We start from the raw sequence: 16850 nt of genomic DNA, 5'->3' as shown, positions 1-16850 counted from the left end.
CAACTCACAGCTAGTACAAATATATATTTGTACTAGCTGTGAGTTGTCCCTGGCAGCGCAATGACCGGCCATGTGTAAGCTCGGATGAGTCACGGCTAATGAGTCGTGGCTCGTGACATCGCCTGGCGCTGCGACTCCTTTCTGAGCGTGCACATGGCCCCTATGTGCGCTGTTATCCAATGCTCGGCTGCTGAGGCGATGCTGGAGTGACTTCACTTGAGTGCTGACAGAGACGGCTCTGTGTGCCCGCTGTGGCAGGTGTGCCATAGGTTCACCACCACTGCCCTAACCCTACCCTGGTGCACACCCCTAACTGTAAAAGAGGGTGAAATTTCCATTGAAAAGAGAGCAATTTTGAAAAAACCTTCCTTGAGTAGCTTTTTCTGCACAGCTCATCATTTCTGCCCATTCTAACCACATTCCAACCATCAAAATCATACGAGGATACCTTCTTTTTGTAACCCAAAGCCTTCCCTGGTGCACACCCTTAATAGGGCTAAAGTTCCATAGAAAAAAGAGAGAGCAAATATAAATCCTCATCCTTAGGATTATGTCCTTCATAGTATTGAATCCAAATAGCTTGGCAATCATGATCCAATAGAAATATATGTATAGCAGGCAAGACCTTGTATGATTTATTTCCCTAACCAACAGCAATGATGGGTTTTTCAGTAGCAGGTGACAGTCACTTTTGGCTGCCCTGGACTCTGCAATCTGTGTTCTGCTCAAACGCTTGCATATTGATTGAATTCAACATCTTAATTTCTGCTAGAACGATTTGAGTTTTCCAGTTTTTCATACTAAGATCAGCCAAGAATATAACAGGGTGACTTCTATGCTTCTCAAATATCCTTGTATTTATTTCTAGAGGAGGGGTGAGCAAATATTTTGGCTGTGAGGACGATGTTTTGGGAGATCTAGGAGCCAGATACAGGTGTCCACACACACACACACACACACACACACACACACTGGGGGTGGTAGGACGGTTCATGTGAATCAGGCAGATATGCACTCATTATGGAGATAAGGTTCACATAACACCCCCACCCCCCGTATCACTACTTTTGTGCCACCAGCAGCAATGCTAGGAGTTTTGAGTCACTAGATGGGGTGTAGGGAGGAGGCATGCATACAAAATTATATGACATTGAATTTTTGCTGGGAAAAGATAGTATCTGTACTGATGTTTGTAAGGAAAAGAGAGGCCTCTGATTATTGACTCAAATGTAATTTACTTAGTATCTATCCATCTTCAATTTACTCTATAATCCTTACTTACATATTTTTTTAAAAAACCTGTAAGTTATCTTATTTTTTTCTTGTATTTATAGATAAGAAATTGAATATCAAAGATTTTTTTTAATATGGATGCATTTTATTTAACTTTTAAACTTCCGGCGCTTACAAACAAAATAAATACATGAATGACATATGTAATAAATAATTATTGTACACAGATTCATAAGACATACACAAATGCATAAAAGTAAAAAAAACACAGAAAAATATAGGCACAGATGCTTGCAACAGAAATACAGTTTAATAATCTCGCACCATTTAAGCAAGTTTTCTAATTTCAGTGATTTGGTCTTCCCACTGCAGTCATATAAGACTCCAGCCCATAATCTTTGATAGCTTCCCCAACCCTCTGAAGAAGCTTTCAGGGCCTGCAGGGAGGAGAAGGGGACGGGAAAGGTTTATTGCAAGGGTTTGCTCTCTACAGTATTAAAGAAGTTCTTTGATCATATCCATCTCTCATATTCTTTTAAAACCCTGAAATGAATTCACCTGTGTGGTTTTTATTACAGCAGTTAAACAAAGAAAGGAGTTTATGTATTGGTGAATAATATACCCTTATAGGAAGTTTTAATGAAAGATGGAAATGCAGGAGGATGTGAATGCAGTTATTAGATGTGACTGTAGAGCAGGAATGGGAACCGTTGGCCTGTGGACCTTGTAAAAGCCTCCAGAGGTCCCCATCCCAGCCTTGCAGCTTATTCCCTGACTCCAGCCCCTTTGCCTCAGTGAGAAGCTCCAAATCTCCAGTCCACCGCAGATTGGAGATAAGAGTAAAGCAGAGCGGGCAGGGGAAAAGCTGGTGAGGATTAATTCCTGTGGCCTTCTGGGGCTTGTTCTTTTGAGTGGTCATGAAGACTTGGAGATGCTTCCCTTCTTCTCAGTAGACACGTTGTCATGCTTGCTTCTGAGCAGCCGTGCATAAGTCTGAGGTGTTATTTGAAAGTGTTGCTGAGTAAGGCAATGTTACTTGCTTCTGAGTAGATGTGCTTCCTATTATGAACTGGGAGCAATGGCATTTGGGAAGGAGGTTGGGCTTTTTTCACCCATGCCCACTTTTGCTTTCGGCCCTGCCCACCACTGGAAAACGAGCCACAGTGGCTTCTCCGACATGGAATGTGACACCTGCCAGAGTGGTTCTGAGTGTGTGTTTGTGTTGAGGGGAGGACGTTGCAGGACATGCTGCAGGGACACACGTATCTCACGGAAAGGAAACATCCCTCAGCACGTATTCAGCAGCAAATTTACTGCTAGTTACCCAGCAGATGGAGAGAACTGCAACACCTTCCAGTGTGGGCATGGGCTTTAAACCAATAAGGAATTGATCTAGCTGCACATCAATTTCCATATTCAAGCTGTTGTGATTAAAAACTAATGCAAAATAGTCCAATTCTGTTGCTGAGGATGACAGCATTACATTTATATCCAGTCTTTTCTCCTCTTGTGAGAAACCCAAGGCAATTTACATAGCTCTGTTTTATCCTTACAACAACAACCCTGTGAGGTAGGTTAGGCTAAGAGTGAGTGATTGACCCAAAGTCACCCAGTAAGCGTCATAGTCTAGTGAGGACTAGAACCCAGATTTCCCAATCTACCTACACCAAAAATGTAGGTAGTAAAGGAGTAAAATTTCTCCTTTATTAAATATTATAATAAATAAATATTATTCGATTTAATATCATGTATTTAATATGAAACATGCCAACTGTAAGAGCTATTTTAAATTAACACATATCAAGTCCACAGATGCATGAAAAATTTGGAGCATAGGAAACTGCCTGTAGACATGTTTCTAGGGATGCAGCTTCTGTTCATTACACTGCAGCAATGCATTATGTACATAATTCTTTGGCTTTCATTAGAATTAGTTTAATTAATGAATTAAAATACTTAATGTCTTTTTACTGCAGATAAAATGCATGTTTCTCTTTCAAGGTTTGAGAATACAGAAATAATATTCTAATTAAACACATAAGACATACCCTAAAAGGCGGGTTAGCATTACAAATTATCATAGACCTTTAAGAAGGCAGTCTTATCCATGTTTTGACCAAAAAAATTCCTACAACCCCCCTTGCTGCCTGGCAAATGCTGGGAGTTATAGGACCTGTAGCTAAACATGGATGGGATTATTCCATAAAGCACTATTATTAAAAGCTTCATCAAAAACACTGTTTGTGGCTTTAAAAACTTCTGAGCCATCACTTTTATCTCTAATACCTTAGGAATCTTCCCAAGTCTATGTACAAACATTATGTGGGTAGCTAGATTACAGATCAGCTTTTCATTTGCTGGTTTTAACCATACTAACATTGCAGCATCTGTCATAAACTCCTGTTTTATAGATATATGTAAGAGCACAATTTGAATATGACCCAGCAAAGGATGATCTCATTCCCTGCAAAGAAGCTGGCATCAGATTTAGAGTTGGTGATATTATCCAGATTATTAGCAAAGATGATCACAATTGGTGGCAGGGTAAACTGGAGAATTCAAAAAATGGAACTGCAGGACTCATTCCTTCTCCTGAGCTTCAGGAATGGTATGTTGTTTGGTATTCTGTAAAAACCACTGTATCTTTATTTATTATAGTTTAAGGGAATTGATATCTTTAAATATTTGCTTACTGTGGGGTTCATCAGCCTCTCAGGGAGGACCAGCCAGAATGGTCTACCACCCCTGCAGAGGACCCAAGTTGGTATGAATCGAACCTGATGCAGTCAGTCAACGAAATGCAATACAGTGCAATACTATAACGCACCTGATATCTAGGCTATTGAAACCAGGACAATGCAGAATCCCAAATCTAGATTATGTCCTACCATGTCTCTCTCTGTCTTTTTATTTATTTATTTATTTATTTATTTCTACTTTTAAGGCCTGCTTTTCCTCTGAGAAGCTCAGAGCTGCTTCTAGAAGGTTCCTAGTTAGTATTCCATCTAAGCAGCTTCCAGCAGCATACCTGTTTAGCTTCCATAATAGAAGTACATGTAACATAGAAGTACATGGACCTGTAACTCAGTGGTTGTTAAAGCATCTGTGGAGTCTTGATCTGTGTCTACCTGTGTCATCATAATCACAGGTCTTAACACTAAGTTTGTAATCAGAAAGCCCATGACCAATGAACTGAAAGAAAATCTTCCCTTGGTCCCTAGCCTTTGGTTCCCATAAACAGCATATAGATATGGCCTGCCTCAGTTATCTACAAAGGGGCATGGAGAGAGAGGGAGAGGGAGGAGGAGAGAGAGAAAATATTTATTAATTAATCACAATTACATGCACCTGAGATTCTCTCCCTGAGTGAAAATGTTAACTGATAGTTTGAATAACTAGCAAGAAGATGCTAAACCAGCATAACTGAGCAGCAACATCCATTTTTTGTGACAGAGATGAAACCTCCATAATTAAATTATCATTTTAGGTTTATTTCTTGAGTTTTTTTCTAAATGAAGACCTTTAGTATTCAGAAAAGAATTAGCACTTATAAAATTCTTATATTTGAAACCTTGAAAATCTTAATCTATATGTAGCACAAATGTATGATACAAAAAGATGAGGGAAAGTTTATGTTCTTATTAAACAAAAGATGTTTTTATTTACTAACAAGCTGATAGTTGTTTCTTCTTCATTTGCAAGGCGAGTAGCTTGTATTGCTATGGAAAAGACAAAACAAGAGCAGCAAGCAAGCTGTACTTGGTTTGGGAAGAAAAAGAAGCAATACAAAGACAAATACTTAGCAAAGCACAATGCAGGTGAGAAACAGATAATGCATTTACAAACTTATTTAACTTGGCTGCATTGTTCATTATATGTACATAAATCGTGAATTTCACCAGTGGTACTCAGTGAAAGCATGTAACTAGAAAGCCATGTGTTCAAGTGTACTTAGAGAATCAAAGAAAATGTTGATGCTAACCAGATGTAGCATAAATGGATGGTGTTGATGTTTATGGATATATACTTCTTGGGGAAAATATGGGTCTTAGGTAACTCAGTATTTTATGCAGGAATATTTTTGTAGAACTACATGTATTTCCGTAAGTATTAAGTGAAGCAGTTGACCTTCCAAAAATGAGGTGCTTATTATAACTTTCTTCATTGTGTCACGGTGAAAATATGCATATCTGAGTCTACTGTGTGTTATTTGGATTTGGGATTGCTGAACCAAAGTATCATATTAGGGTATACCATTCTTCTTGATGTTTTACATATATGATAATGATATATTCAGTGATACTCTGCTGCCAGACAAATTTAGTATTATTAGATATTCAGTGGGCATCTTTAGCTGACAATATTAGTTAAGACATTCATGATTTTATTTCAAAATTCCAAATTTTGGATCAGGAATAAATTATACAATGTGTTATAGTTTTAACTTCTCCATTATACTTGCAGAATGGCAGGGTTACAAAATTTGTAAGGATGTTTGCTCCTAAGGCATTGAAATAGCAAGTACAGAACAAAAGATGACACTTGCAGGATTGTATGGGTTCATTACGTTTACAGGGAGAAAGAGGCAAGAAAGGAACTAGAATGTAGGAAATGCATCATACCAGCAAATGTGCTGGTAAATTCAGATGGAATAGATTTTTTTTTTTGTGGCATATCTTTTTGCTGAACATCAAAATGTTAGATTTGTTATTGACATGTTACTGGATTGTAACAGCATTACAGTAATGAATTTGGCAATCTGATGTTTAGTATATTTTAATTTCAAGAATAAACCTTCTAATGCAGAAAACTCCATATTCCAAAGGATGCCATAATGTTCATTAACATGTGGGATTTATCACATTAATGACAATCTGAATGTTGCTTAATCTTCCTTTTAAAAAATAATTCTGCCTTTTCATAGATTGTTATGAAGAACTCAAATTCAAATCATAAAGGTGCTTTCCTATAGCCACCCCACATTGTCTGGGAGGCTTTACAATCAGAGTCCCAGTTTCTGCAGAAGCTGCAACCTTGGAACTAGGATTTCAAAGAACAATCCCCCACTCTGCACCCCTGGCAACTAATGCAGAAAGAACCACACTGGCTGCCCTCCTTCTGAAAGCACAGCTGAGCCCCAGAAGGGGCAAAATGGAACATGCTCGGAAGAAAGCAGGCGGCAGCATGATGCCAGTTCCTCTCAGCACCCAGCTACCTTCCCTCACCTCCCTCAGTGATTGTCTAGAGAAAAGACCCAGTGCAGCAGAGAATGTAAGCCTCTGGGCTATAGAACTGCACCTTAAATTATTCAAATAGGAAGGGTACAGTGCAACCAAAGGAAGCACTAATAAGCCCTACGAATTTCAGTGGAGAAATTTAAGTGTGTGCTTACCTTGCCCATTGAAACTAATGGAACTTAATTGTGTTTTGGTTCAAAGCTATAGCAAGAATGATTTACAGTACAATCCTATGAATGTATACTCAGAAGTAAGTCCCATTAACTTCAGTGGGGCTTATTCCCAACTTAATTGATTGAGGACTTACGAGAAGGAGGACTCGTAAGAAGGGCTCATAAGAAGTTGACTGAATATTAAATCAAGAGGGTCAGTCACAGGAAATTGTAGAGAAGTGACTTGGATACACAAGTCTTTGGATAATTTCCTTATCTAGTTTCTGGGCTATGGCTGGGCAAAGGAGTGGTCCTATTTCTTAATCTGGACAGCTCATCAGTCCATATAGTAATCTTTGATGAAGTATTGAAAGCTTCCCTGACGATAGCAGGGACCTTCCTGGTGTCAGATGGAAGAGAACAAGACCTACAAGAAATCTGTAGCTCTTTGTGGTTAAGTACTAGTTGAGGGTATTCTTGTAAGGGCATTCACTTGATCAGTCAACCTTTTAAAAATACAATTATGTTTTAGCTTTTAAAATGTTATGCAATAGTTATAATCTCTAATATACAGATCAGCTGCTAAAATTACTTCTGTAGCCCTCCCTCCCCTAAATCCATCATACCCCATTTTTCCAACCCTTCTTTTCAGTACTCAACCCTTGCACATGCACGCCGCTCACTCCTGATGGTTAGGAAAAGTGAGGGGAAAAGAGTCATATTGTCCAATTTTAATGGTCATTTTTTCTTTAAATCATGACTATACATGGTCCTTTACATAGACCAGATAGCTTGACACAGAAGTGGGGGGGGGGGGCTTTTTAAAATGAAGACTGCAGTCTAATTATTTTTCTCCTTCCTATATTAATAGTGAAGAATGGATTGCTCGTATTTTTTACTTTATCCTAAATGTTGCTGCTTTCTCAGATTCCATTTTTATCCCCAACTTCTTTTAGGAGTCCTCAGTCTGCAAAAGTTTATTTCAAATCAACAAACTCTACTGCTAACTTGAACTGTAGGGTATAATTTCTACATTATATTTTTTAAATTAAGCAATCCCTTTGAAAGCATATTATAGTATATATAAATATATATTTGGATCTCTTTCAGGTGTTGTTCTGGTTCTTTAAAAATCATGCCACATGCATAGAATATGCCTCTTTTAACACCAATAACAGCAATTTATACAAGAGAGCCAAGTCTTATAAAACATGCTTATCATTTAATGTGATTTATTTGCCTTGTGTCTAGAATACTGCATGGTGAAGTTTATTTTGTGCATATACTTTTTATTTTACTAATATATTATGAACCATATTTCAATGACCCCTGTACATTTTTCATGCTGTCTTAATCCCAATGGCCTCTCTGTGCATGTAAGTAACCTGTCAAGTGACAATGCCTCTTTATTTGCTTCTTACTGTTTATTTCAAGAGCTCATTTTCTTTATTAGCTAGAAGTGTAGAAGTGTTTAATACTTCAGTCTGTAAATGTGTCCATGTATTCCTCTAAAATTGTGTATAAAAAGCACCATTTTCCCCTCTCCTCTCTGCCTGGAAACCTGAACTTATTAGTGTTCACAGTTATTGGATCATCAGAATATTTCATTCTGATAGTCTTATAGTTAAGGAGTGGTTTCATTTACTTTTAGTATGTTTAGAGATAGCCTGGTGCAGTCGCAATTGCACTTTCTTTTTCTCTGGTATAACCTACTATTGGGTGAGGGAGGGAGTGATAAAGCCAAGGGCTAATCTCATGGTACCATTAACAGACAAATGTGCTGCACTAGTGAAAGGTTTGCTTTTTCTCATTGTACAAGTGCTGGTGGAGTACTTCATAAACCTAAGATCTGCAAGCTGTTACACAAGCAAAACTTTACCTGGATTCTTACCTCGCACGAAATCCAGCTCTGATTTCTGCTTCTGTAATGTCCCTTGCACTGGGGGTATGACACAGTTTGAATGCAACTCAAACTTGTGCCAGGAAGGAAAGGTTTTAGGGATTAGTAGCTGACTTAGGTGGGATATTCATTTAATTCAGAATACATCTTTGATGTTAATAACTGCACATAACAGAGGCTGGTTAAACCCCAGAGAGGTTAAAAAAAAACCTTCCGGCTCTTTAGAAAAATCTAGGTATAGTTCTGAAAAATATTTAGCAGCATGAATTTTAATATCCAGTCTCAAAATAATCCAGAATCTGCCAGGATATATTTTTGAAACTGAAATGTTTTGCCTGCTGTAAAAACAATGAAGGGTCTCATAATATCTTCAAAACTAATAAATTTATCCTGACATAAATTGCCAAGGGCGATCATCAGCTTCCATAGGTGCATCTCTCTGTTTCTGCTGCAACAGAGTAGCACATCCACACCTCTGAAAATCATAGGCTGTAGTAGCTCTTAGTATTTATTCATTGAAGCATTTATTCCTCATCTTTTGGTCTCAAGAGACCCCAGCAAAGTGGCTGTACAATTTACTTATTTTTACAAGCAGGAAGTTTTCCAACATCCTGGAAATAAAATTTTCTGTATTAAGAGATGATAATGTATAGGCTGTTCTGCCAATGCAATATCAAAAGTGTATCTTGCCAGGATTACAGGGAGAGATGCATGATCAAATTTAGATAAACTTCTGAATCTAAATTAATAATTTACTGCAATCAGTTGATTAAAATAAAGCTCTGTTTACTGTTGTCTGCTGTTGACTTTTATTAAAGAACTCAGACTTGGTATTTAATAGAATGGTTTCTTCCTTCTTATATTATTATGATACCAGAAACATTTAATTTGTTATTAGGCAAGGGGATCTTAAAAAACCTATTGTGGAATAGCATGGCAATTGAAAATGGGTCGAAGTAGCAGCAAAGTAAACATAAATATGCTTGAGATTATCTTTGCAAGGGTCATATTTTATAAATGCATCTATTATGGTGGTGGCTTTATGATTTTCAGTGAAGCCATCCTCTTTGTTCAGAACTTTACTGCCACAATTTTAAAGAGCATATTAATATAAAATTAGCACTTCTGTGTGAAGTGAACTCTTCTTACAATTCATTTGATAAATGTATCTGGAAGAATAATTCCAATAAGACCAAGCTTTTTAATGCATTTCATGGTTTAAATACAATATGTTTCAATCTTTACTGTTCATATAAGTAGAAGTTCTATATTTGTATTTGTCTGTCACTCTCTACAAACCTTATGGCTCACATTCAGGGATCCCAGTATTTTCCAGAAACAGTATTTTTGTGGCGTGCACACTGCATGGTTTCAACAAATTCTTAAAGCATGGAATTTAAGATAAAGCCTTATGAAGTAAAATATATTATTTTTAAAATATTATAAGAAGAAAATGCTGTATTAAATATTAAATATCTATTTAGCTGCAGCCCTTTGATACAGTAACAGTTTTCTTAAGGCTAGAATTTAACATTTGTGAAAAATTCAACATATCTTTTTCACTTATTTCTGGCTTTTGTTTTCTGTTACAGTGTTTGATCAATTAGATCTTGTCACATATGAAGAAGTAGTAAAGTTGCCAGCATTCAAAAGGAAAACGCTAGTCTTATTAGGTAATTATCTGTAGAATTGCTGTCCTTTAATAAATGAAACATATTATTGGAAGTCTGTGGTTATATTACGTTTCTTTTTTCTGTAGGAGCACATGGTGTTGGGAGGAGACATATAAAAAATACACTAATTACAAAACATCCAGACAGATTTGCATACCCTATTCCACGTAAGTAAAAGATTTATCAGACTGATGAGTGCATATTGGCCATTTATTATGATAGGCCTAATAATTGCTATGTATCAATTGTAATTCAGTAATAGTCAAACATATATGAGGGGTCTTCAAAAAGTTCCCACACTTTTTTAAACTTTATTTATTAAGAATCTCAAAAACAAATTACATCACTTTTCTACATAGTCACCTTCCATTGAGATGCACTTTTCCCAGCATCATACCAAGTTTTCAATGCCATCAGCAAAAAATATATAAAAGATATTTATAAAATATAAAAATGCGGAAACTTTTTGAAGACCCCTTGTAGAATGAGAGCTTCAACCTTGCGATTAGCATTGTTGGTCAAAATCCCCTTCTTGAGTGGTCGTGGTGTGGGGGTACCCCTGCCAGCTCCATCCCAGACCCACCTGTTCCACTCCATGCAACTTCTGCCTCATTGCAGATATTGCATTTCCGCCCTCCACAATCCGCATGGCTGCATGAGCAGGAGATCATCTTTGCGGTTGTGCAGGCTGAGGCTGACTTTTTCTGTAGATTAGAGGTCTTCATGGAGATACACTGTACACAACCAGAGAGCAAGAGATCACTACAGAACAGAGTGCCATGGAACCCATGCAAGCTACACGTGCTAAATACGGAGGCAGAAGACCTCAAGTAGAGAAGGCGAATGAGTTCTGTTTGGGAGGAAATTGCTGCCTGACAGGAGAGTGCACAAGCAGAGGAAAAGGCTCTCTACTTTTATCACAGGGCTGAAAATAAACATTGGCCTTTTCCCGGCCCCAGAGACAACTAAAGTTCTTGCAAACATATTAGAAAAGAGGCTTTACTCTATTTCCTTTCTCTGTGCTTATCTCCTAAATGAGAGCTGCACTTCAGCCACATATACCTAAGAGGTTGCCTCATACCATGTCAAGTTTCTTTTCCACACAGCCCAGTATTTTTACTCTGCATGGCAGTAGCTGCCCAGGGTCTCAAGCAGAGCTATTTCACATCATTGAACATTTTGACTGGAGATGTCAAGGACAGGATCTGGCAACTTCTCTATGCAAAATTAGCAAGCAAATGTGGCCCATTTTAATGTAGGGGATGGCCGTTTCAGGATTGTAACAAGAAACATTATGTTATATTGTGCCACATGAAACTACAATTACAAAACCATTTCCAGGTGTGGAAGAGCAATAACTTGGCAACACTAAAAATCTGAATATGGAAGCAACTTTATTTCCCTCACATCATCATTTTCTATACTGGAAAATCCAGTATATCCTTTTGTCTCCTAACCTTTTCAATCCCTGTCCCAATACTGCACCACCATTTCATGGAGCCTGATTGTAATACTGTTCATTTTGCAAACACTGGAAAGTTCATCCAGAAACATTTACAGAAAAAAAGACTTTGAACAACTGCAAAATTTACAGTGCAATCCTTTAATTTCTATGCAGGGGTAAGTGCCATTGTATTAAATGGGAATGAGTGGGTATTTTCCACCATGTGAGGATAGGATATCATGCTTTAGAGATCATTAAAATACCACTGATTCATCCACAGGAAATACATTATTTTTATGTATATTATTTAGAATAATAATTACTGTTCAGAACATTTTTCCTCAGGAAAGTAGAGTTGTGCAGTCTTGAGGGTATGATACATATTTGCAGTGGCTTGTCATGCTAAAATCAAACAATGAATTGAATTACTAATAGTCTTCACAAAGAAAAATATCTAAAGCTTAAAATAATAGCTTGTTATATTTACCAATGAATGAATTTGTCATAAGAATATATATACGACCTTCTGCATTATGGATGGAGGGTGAAATACAAGGAATCAGCAAACCCTTCAGTGTTCCCAATTCTTGTAATTATAGACACAACCAGACCACCAAAGAAAGATGAAGAGAATGGGAAGAATTATTACTTTGTATTACATGACCAAATGATGCAGGACATTTCCAACAATGAATATTTGGAATATGGTAGCCATGAAGATGCAATGTATGGGACGAAACTGGAAACAATACGGAAGATCCATGAGCAGGGATTAATTGCAATACTTGACGTAGAGCCTCAGGTAAATATGGAATAAAAGTGCACATTTTATCACATATACCTAACCCTTTTTTCACTAAATTAATACACTTTGCAAGGATATTTATCCCTGGGTGGACCTCTTCAGCTGCAATATGGGTCAGCATGGGGCCATCTGTTTTGCTCTTTGAAGGATTAAAATGTTCTGTATACAAATTTCCTTATAACTTATTTGTAATAAAAGAGTAGCTATTCTCCAAAATGGAGGAAGAACAGGGAAATCCAACCAGGGCACATAGACGCATAATGCCATTTGTTCCAAATGAGAGGTACAACAGTAAATAAATCAGTTAACTCTTCTGTGGAACAGCCACTACACTTTAACACTACTGGTTTGATGCCAAAGCCTGGTAGATTGTTTATGTGAGGAGATGCTTTGCAGAGAAAGACTGTCATGGATATACAATGCTCTTCTTTGTGGTCTCTGTGCAATCACACCTATGGGCTTGCCGCGAATGTAAAACTGTGACCGTTGCTTGTGGATAACATACAATGAGCTATAGCATGTCATTCAAGCCCAGACATTATTTATGATTAAGATAGATGTAGCCTCTGTATCTTCATCATAATTTGCAGTAAAATCTTCAGCATCAGGTATATACAAATGCAGTCACCTAGTTGCCTGCAGCAGTCACAAGTCAACTTACATGACATCCATTCCTGGTTTCTTCACAGAGACCTCAGAGCTGGAGAAGCTCTCTCCTGTCACAGAGGAGAGGCTGATAGAAAGTCCCAGCCCTCTCCAAAGTTGTCTGTCATAATTCCAACTGCCTGCAAAATCCAATGTGAAGAAAGTCAATTCTTCAAGAAGAAGGATGGGTCAGTAGCAGCCGGAAATAATGCCTGGCTACTGAATCAACCTATACTGTGGACACTTGTTCAGTATAACTAGCTTTCTTTGAGTTCAATAGTTGAAAAGAAGTGAATAAAACACATTGGTTCGCTCACATTTAGCAGTGTGCAGCTGGTCTGGCATAAGCAGACTTCTCCATGGCAGTCCCTCCGGCCCCTCAAAAATGGCATACAGAGGGTCAGAGGACCTTGTTGAATGGGGTAAGTAATTATGTAGGGAGAAAATTAGGTAAAGGCACCTTCAGTACATCGAGTCCTTCCCTCAGCAGAAGGCAGATCTGGGATTCAACTGAACCAGTTTTAGAACCTGGCAAAATTGAGATTTTTTTAGACCTTGCAACATTATTTTCAAAATAATCCAGATTCATATATGTCATTGTGCTGCTTTTGCATGTATTAAAGTTTATGCCACGCCCCATCTAACACGTTCTTTGTTTAGGCCCTGAAGGTCCTGAGGACTGCAGAGTTCGCTCCTTTTGTTGTTTTTATCGCTGCACCTACAATTACCCCAGGCATTAATGAGGTAAGACTTGTGACAATGAAACCTCTTTTGTAGAAAGCTTAATAGTGGACACAGAGACTTCAGTCTTATTGGTCAAAATTTAAATATAACCATCGTGGAACTATTAAAGAAACCTTAATTTTGGTATCGTCCTCTGTATTGTAATTAAGCTTTAGAGTAAGTCCATTCATTTACCCTTCTTTTTAAAACATCATTTGTATACGTAATATCCCTTTCTCTTTACCTGATTTGTCATACTTAGTTTTAAATCCTACCTTAAAAGAACACATTTCAAAGGAAATGTCTGTACCAGCAAAAGCTTACACAATCGGACACTGAAGAAACATGAAAGACTTGTGAAGCCTGCATCTCATCCAGCTTCCTGTCACCAACGCACCCAAAATGGAAGTCCATGTCCTGGTTTCTTTTGCATGAGCAGCACAGTAGCAGCCTCATGATAGAGACGGGACAATTTCCATTTGACCAGTATTCATACCTTCTGTGGGAAGATCCAGTTGCATCTGCATTTCCCATGGAAAAGCACTCCAGACGGCTTCCTGTATGGGTTCATGGGGCACCTTTCTCATGGCAGGAGGAAAATATGTGCTCGAGGATTATGTTGTTGGTGAACCTGTGCCAGATGCAAAGTGGGCAGTTTGTAGGAGCAGCGCTTGATCAACTCACTGGGTGATTTGTAACTCCCAGAGGCGCCATATGAAACATTTTGGGGGGTTGGCCTGCATGGGGGTCTTGAAATCATTCCAGGTGAAACACTGTGGCATGCTGAATATGGGTAGCCATGCAGTATATGGGTTCAGTATGTCTTGACACGCCCCCAGTCAGGGAGGAGGAACCATGGGATAAAGAGTGGCAGGCTGGGGCAAGGTCTTCCCACTGCCAGCAACTGAACTGGATGCCATGTCCTCCAACGGAGCAGAGTAGCTGCCAGCCTGTACCTGTTACAGTCCCTGGAGCAAATGTTGCACTGGTTCTGGGTGCAACTGTTCGCAGCTTCAGGGACCAATGATCGTCCCTGGGTTCCAGCCACATCCAAGACCATTATTAGGCAGCACAGATTCCGGCTCTGTTTACTCGGAGCAATAGGGAAATGATGGTGTGAAGACTTCACAAGAGGTGAGTGTCTGTTAGTCTCACTAAAGATCATTGCACACATGAAATGAAAATTTAACTCGTTTTGATGGATTATACAAGATGAACAGTCAAATGACTGCTGATCGTTTTCTGTTTTAAAAATGGGAGGATTCCTCTCCAGCAGCATTTCAGAAACTTTGATGTAGAGGCAAGGCACAACAAAGACAAAAGTGAACTTGGCAGAACTGCAAGCTCCTGCAGGGTTGCTTTATAGATAACACACTGCTGAATCACAAGGAAAGAAGACAGGGAAGCCACTGTCAAAGGAAGTGACAAAATCACATGGGAGGATGGAGGCCACAGCAGCACAGTCTGTTGCTAGTTGGAATCTGGGAAGAAAGATGGCTTGCAAGCAGCAGCACATTTGGAGGCTGCTTTTGCTGACAGGCTCTGTAGCCCTTTTCAACAACTCATGATGAAGATGCCCTGCCAGGTTCAGACAGCACAGCAAGCTATCAAGGGTATGAAGTCCTCTAAAGCAAGCCATGGGTACTCAGTGTGGCTTGTTCAAATAAAATAAGCCACACTGTTGAAACTGCAGCAGGTTCAGATGATAGCTTATGATGGGTTCTTCTGTTATCCAGAGCAGTTGTTCAGTTGCCCAGCAGTAATTGTACTGTATTTCAGTACAGATGTTTTTTCTAAAGCAAATTGCTGAACCTGCAGTTCCAAAGGGAAAAAAGACCCTATTCAAGGAGGCATGAATTAAAATCAGAAGTATTGTAAGAAGAGTTGCTGTTGCAGACATATCCTACATGACTGCCCTTGTTTTCCTTTTTTCTTGAATTATCATCTTTGCTTTTCTTCTCATTTTCTTTCACTTGTACAAATTTTATCTAGCTGCCAAAATGGTGCAGAAAGTTGCCTGTAAGTACCAGCTAGGAACCAATAATATGTAGTCCTTTCTATTTTATACTGTTTGAATGTAGATTTTCCTTTCCAATATAGCATTTGCTTTTACCCAGATTCCTGTGGCTACACTTACGTTGTTGTGCATTTCCTTTAAGTCAGGAAATCTGAACAAAAATTGCCTGCAACAGATGCTAAACAGAATATTATATGGAGGAGGGAGGGAACAAAAACTCTACCTTCTCTCATTTGTTAGAAGACCCCAACTCCAGATGAGCACAGACCCTTGTTCTATTCAACAGACTCTTGATTCAATCAGAAAAAGGAGGGAAATGCCTTATATATTTCCTGGACGTTTAAAACAGCTGCATCAAAACAAAGCAAAAACCAGCAGAGCCAGTCACAACTGCTTCACAGGCAAAGACAACTATAATAAATGGATCTATCTTTCCTTACTCAAGCTCAAAATATTAAAAACAAAAGTCTACTATCAGACATAAGTCAATAGAGATAGCAATAAAATAGCAAAAAAATTCCTAGTGCCAACATAGCATCAGATTATAGTGCAGACATGCCTCCTTGGGGTGCCACCACTGGGAAGGCCGTCTTCCTAATCACCGCTTGCTGTGCATCAGAAAGAAAGGACATAAAGAAAAGACCCTCAGACGATGAGTTCAGCAATTGGACAAAATGGGCTAGTGGCGTCCTGGACAGTACTTGAACTTTTACACCAGGTTCACGCTTTCTAGTTTGGTCAAGTAAGATGAGCTGCAGACAGGACAGGCTTTCTAGCAGTTTCCTGCATGGTTAAAAGTGCTTCAGCTGTATAGCTGGTATCTTCCTACTACCTGATTCAGTAGTGCAGTATTCACATTTGCACTGAATAAGCTGAGCCACTGAAATTCTGTGGTAGGTGTAGCGAAACTCCAGTTTGCCACTTCCATTATGGCTTGTATGAGTGCTGCAGAGCTGCTTTCATGCAGGTTTCAATGTGACACAACAGCAAGGCAATTATAAAATAGATTAGCATCCTTGAA

General features: G+C 38.6%; 1 protein-coding gene across 3 annotated transcripts in view; it reads left to right on the top strand.

Annotated features, from left to right (window-relative positions):
• The window catches only part of CASK (calcium/calmodulin dependent serine protein kinase), a 150707-nt gene that overhangs the window by 130022 nt on the left and 3835 nt on the right, over positions 1-16850 (top strand). For all 3 annotated transcript variants that reach the window (XM_044442632.1, XM_044442629.1, XM_044442630.1), the window contains 6 exons: positions 3645-3841; positions 4936-5051; positions 10115-10195; positions 10282-10362; positions 12239-12441; positions 13750-13833. In XM_044442632.1, the coding sequence (XP_044298567.1) occupies positions 3645-3841; positions 4936-5051; positions 10115-10195; positions 10282-10362; positions 12239-12441; positions 13750-13833 (762 nt within the window). The remainder of the gene's footprint in view (positions 1-3644; positions 3842-4935; positions 5052-10114; positions 10196-10281; positions 10363-12238; positions 12442-13749; positions 13834-16850) is intronic.

The sequence above is a fragment of the Varanus komodoensis genome, unplaced genomic scaffold, assembly GCF_004798865.1.
Source record: "Varanus komodoensis strain SLA01 unplaced genomic scaffold, ASM479886v1 scaffold4, whole genome shotgun sequence".
NCBI classification, from domain to species: Eukaryota; Metazoa; Chordata; class Lepidosauria; order Squamata; family Varanidae; genus Varanus; species Varanus komodoensis.
This window is presented reverse-complemented; position numbering and strand designations above follow the sequence as displayed.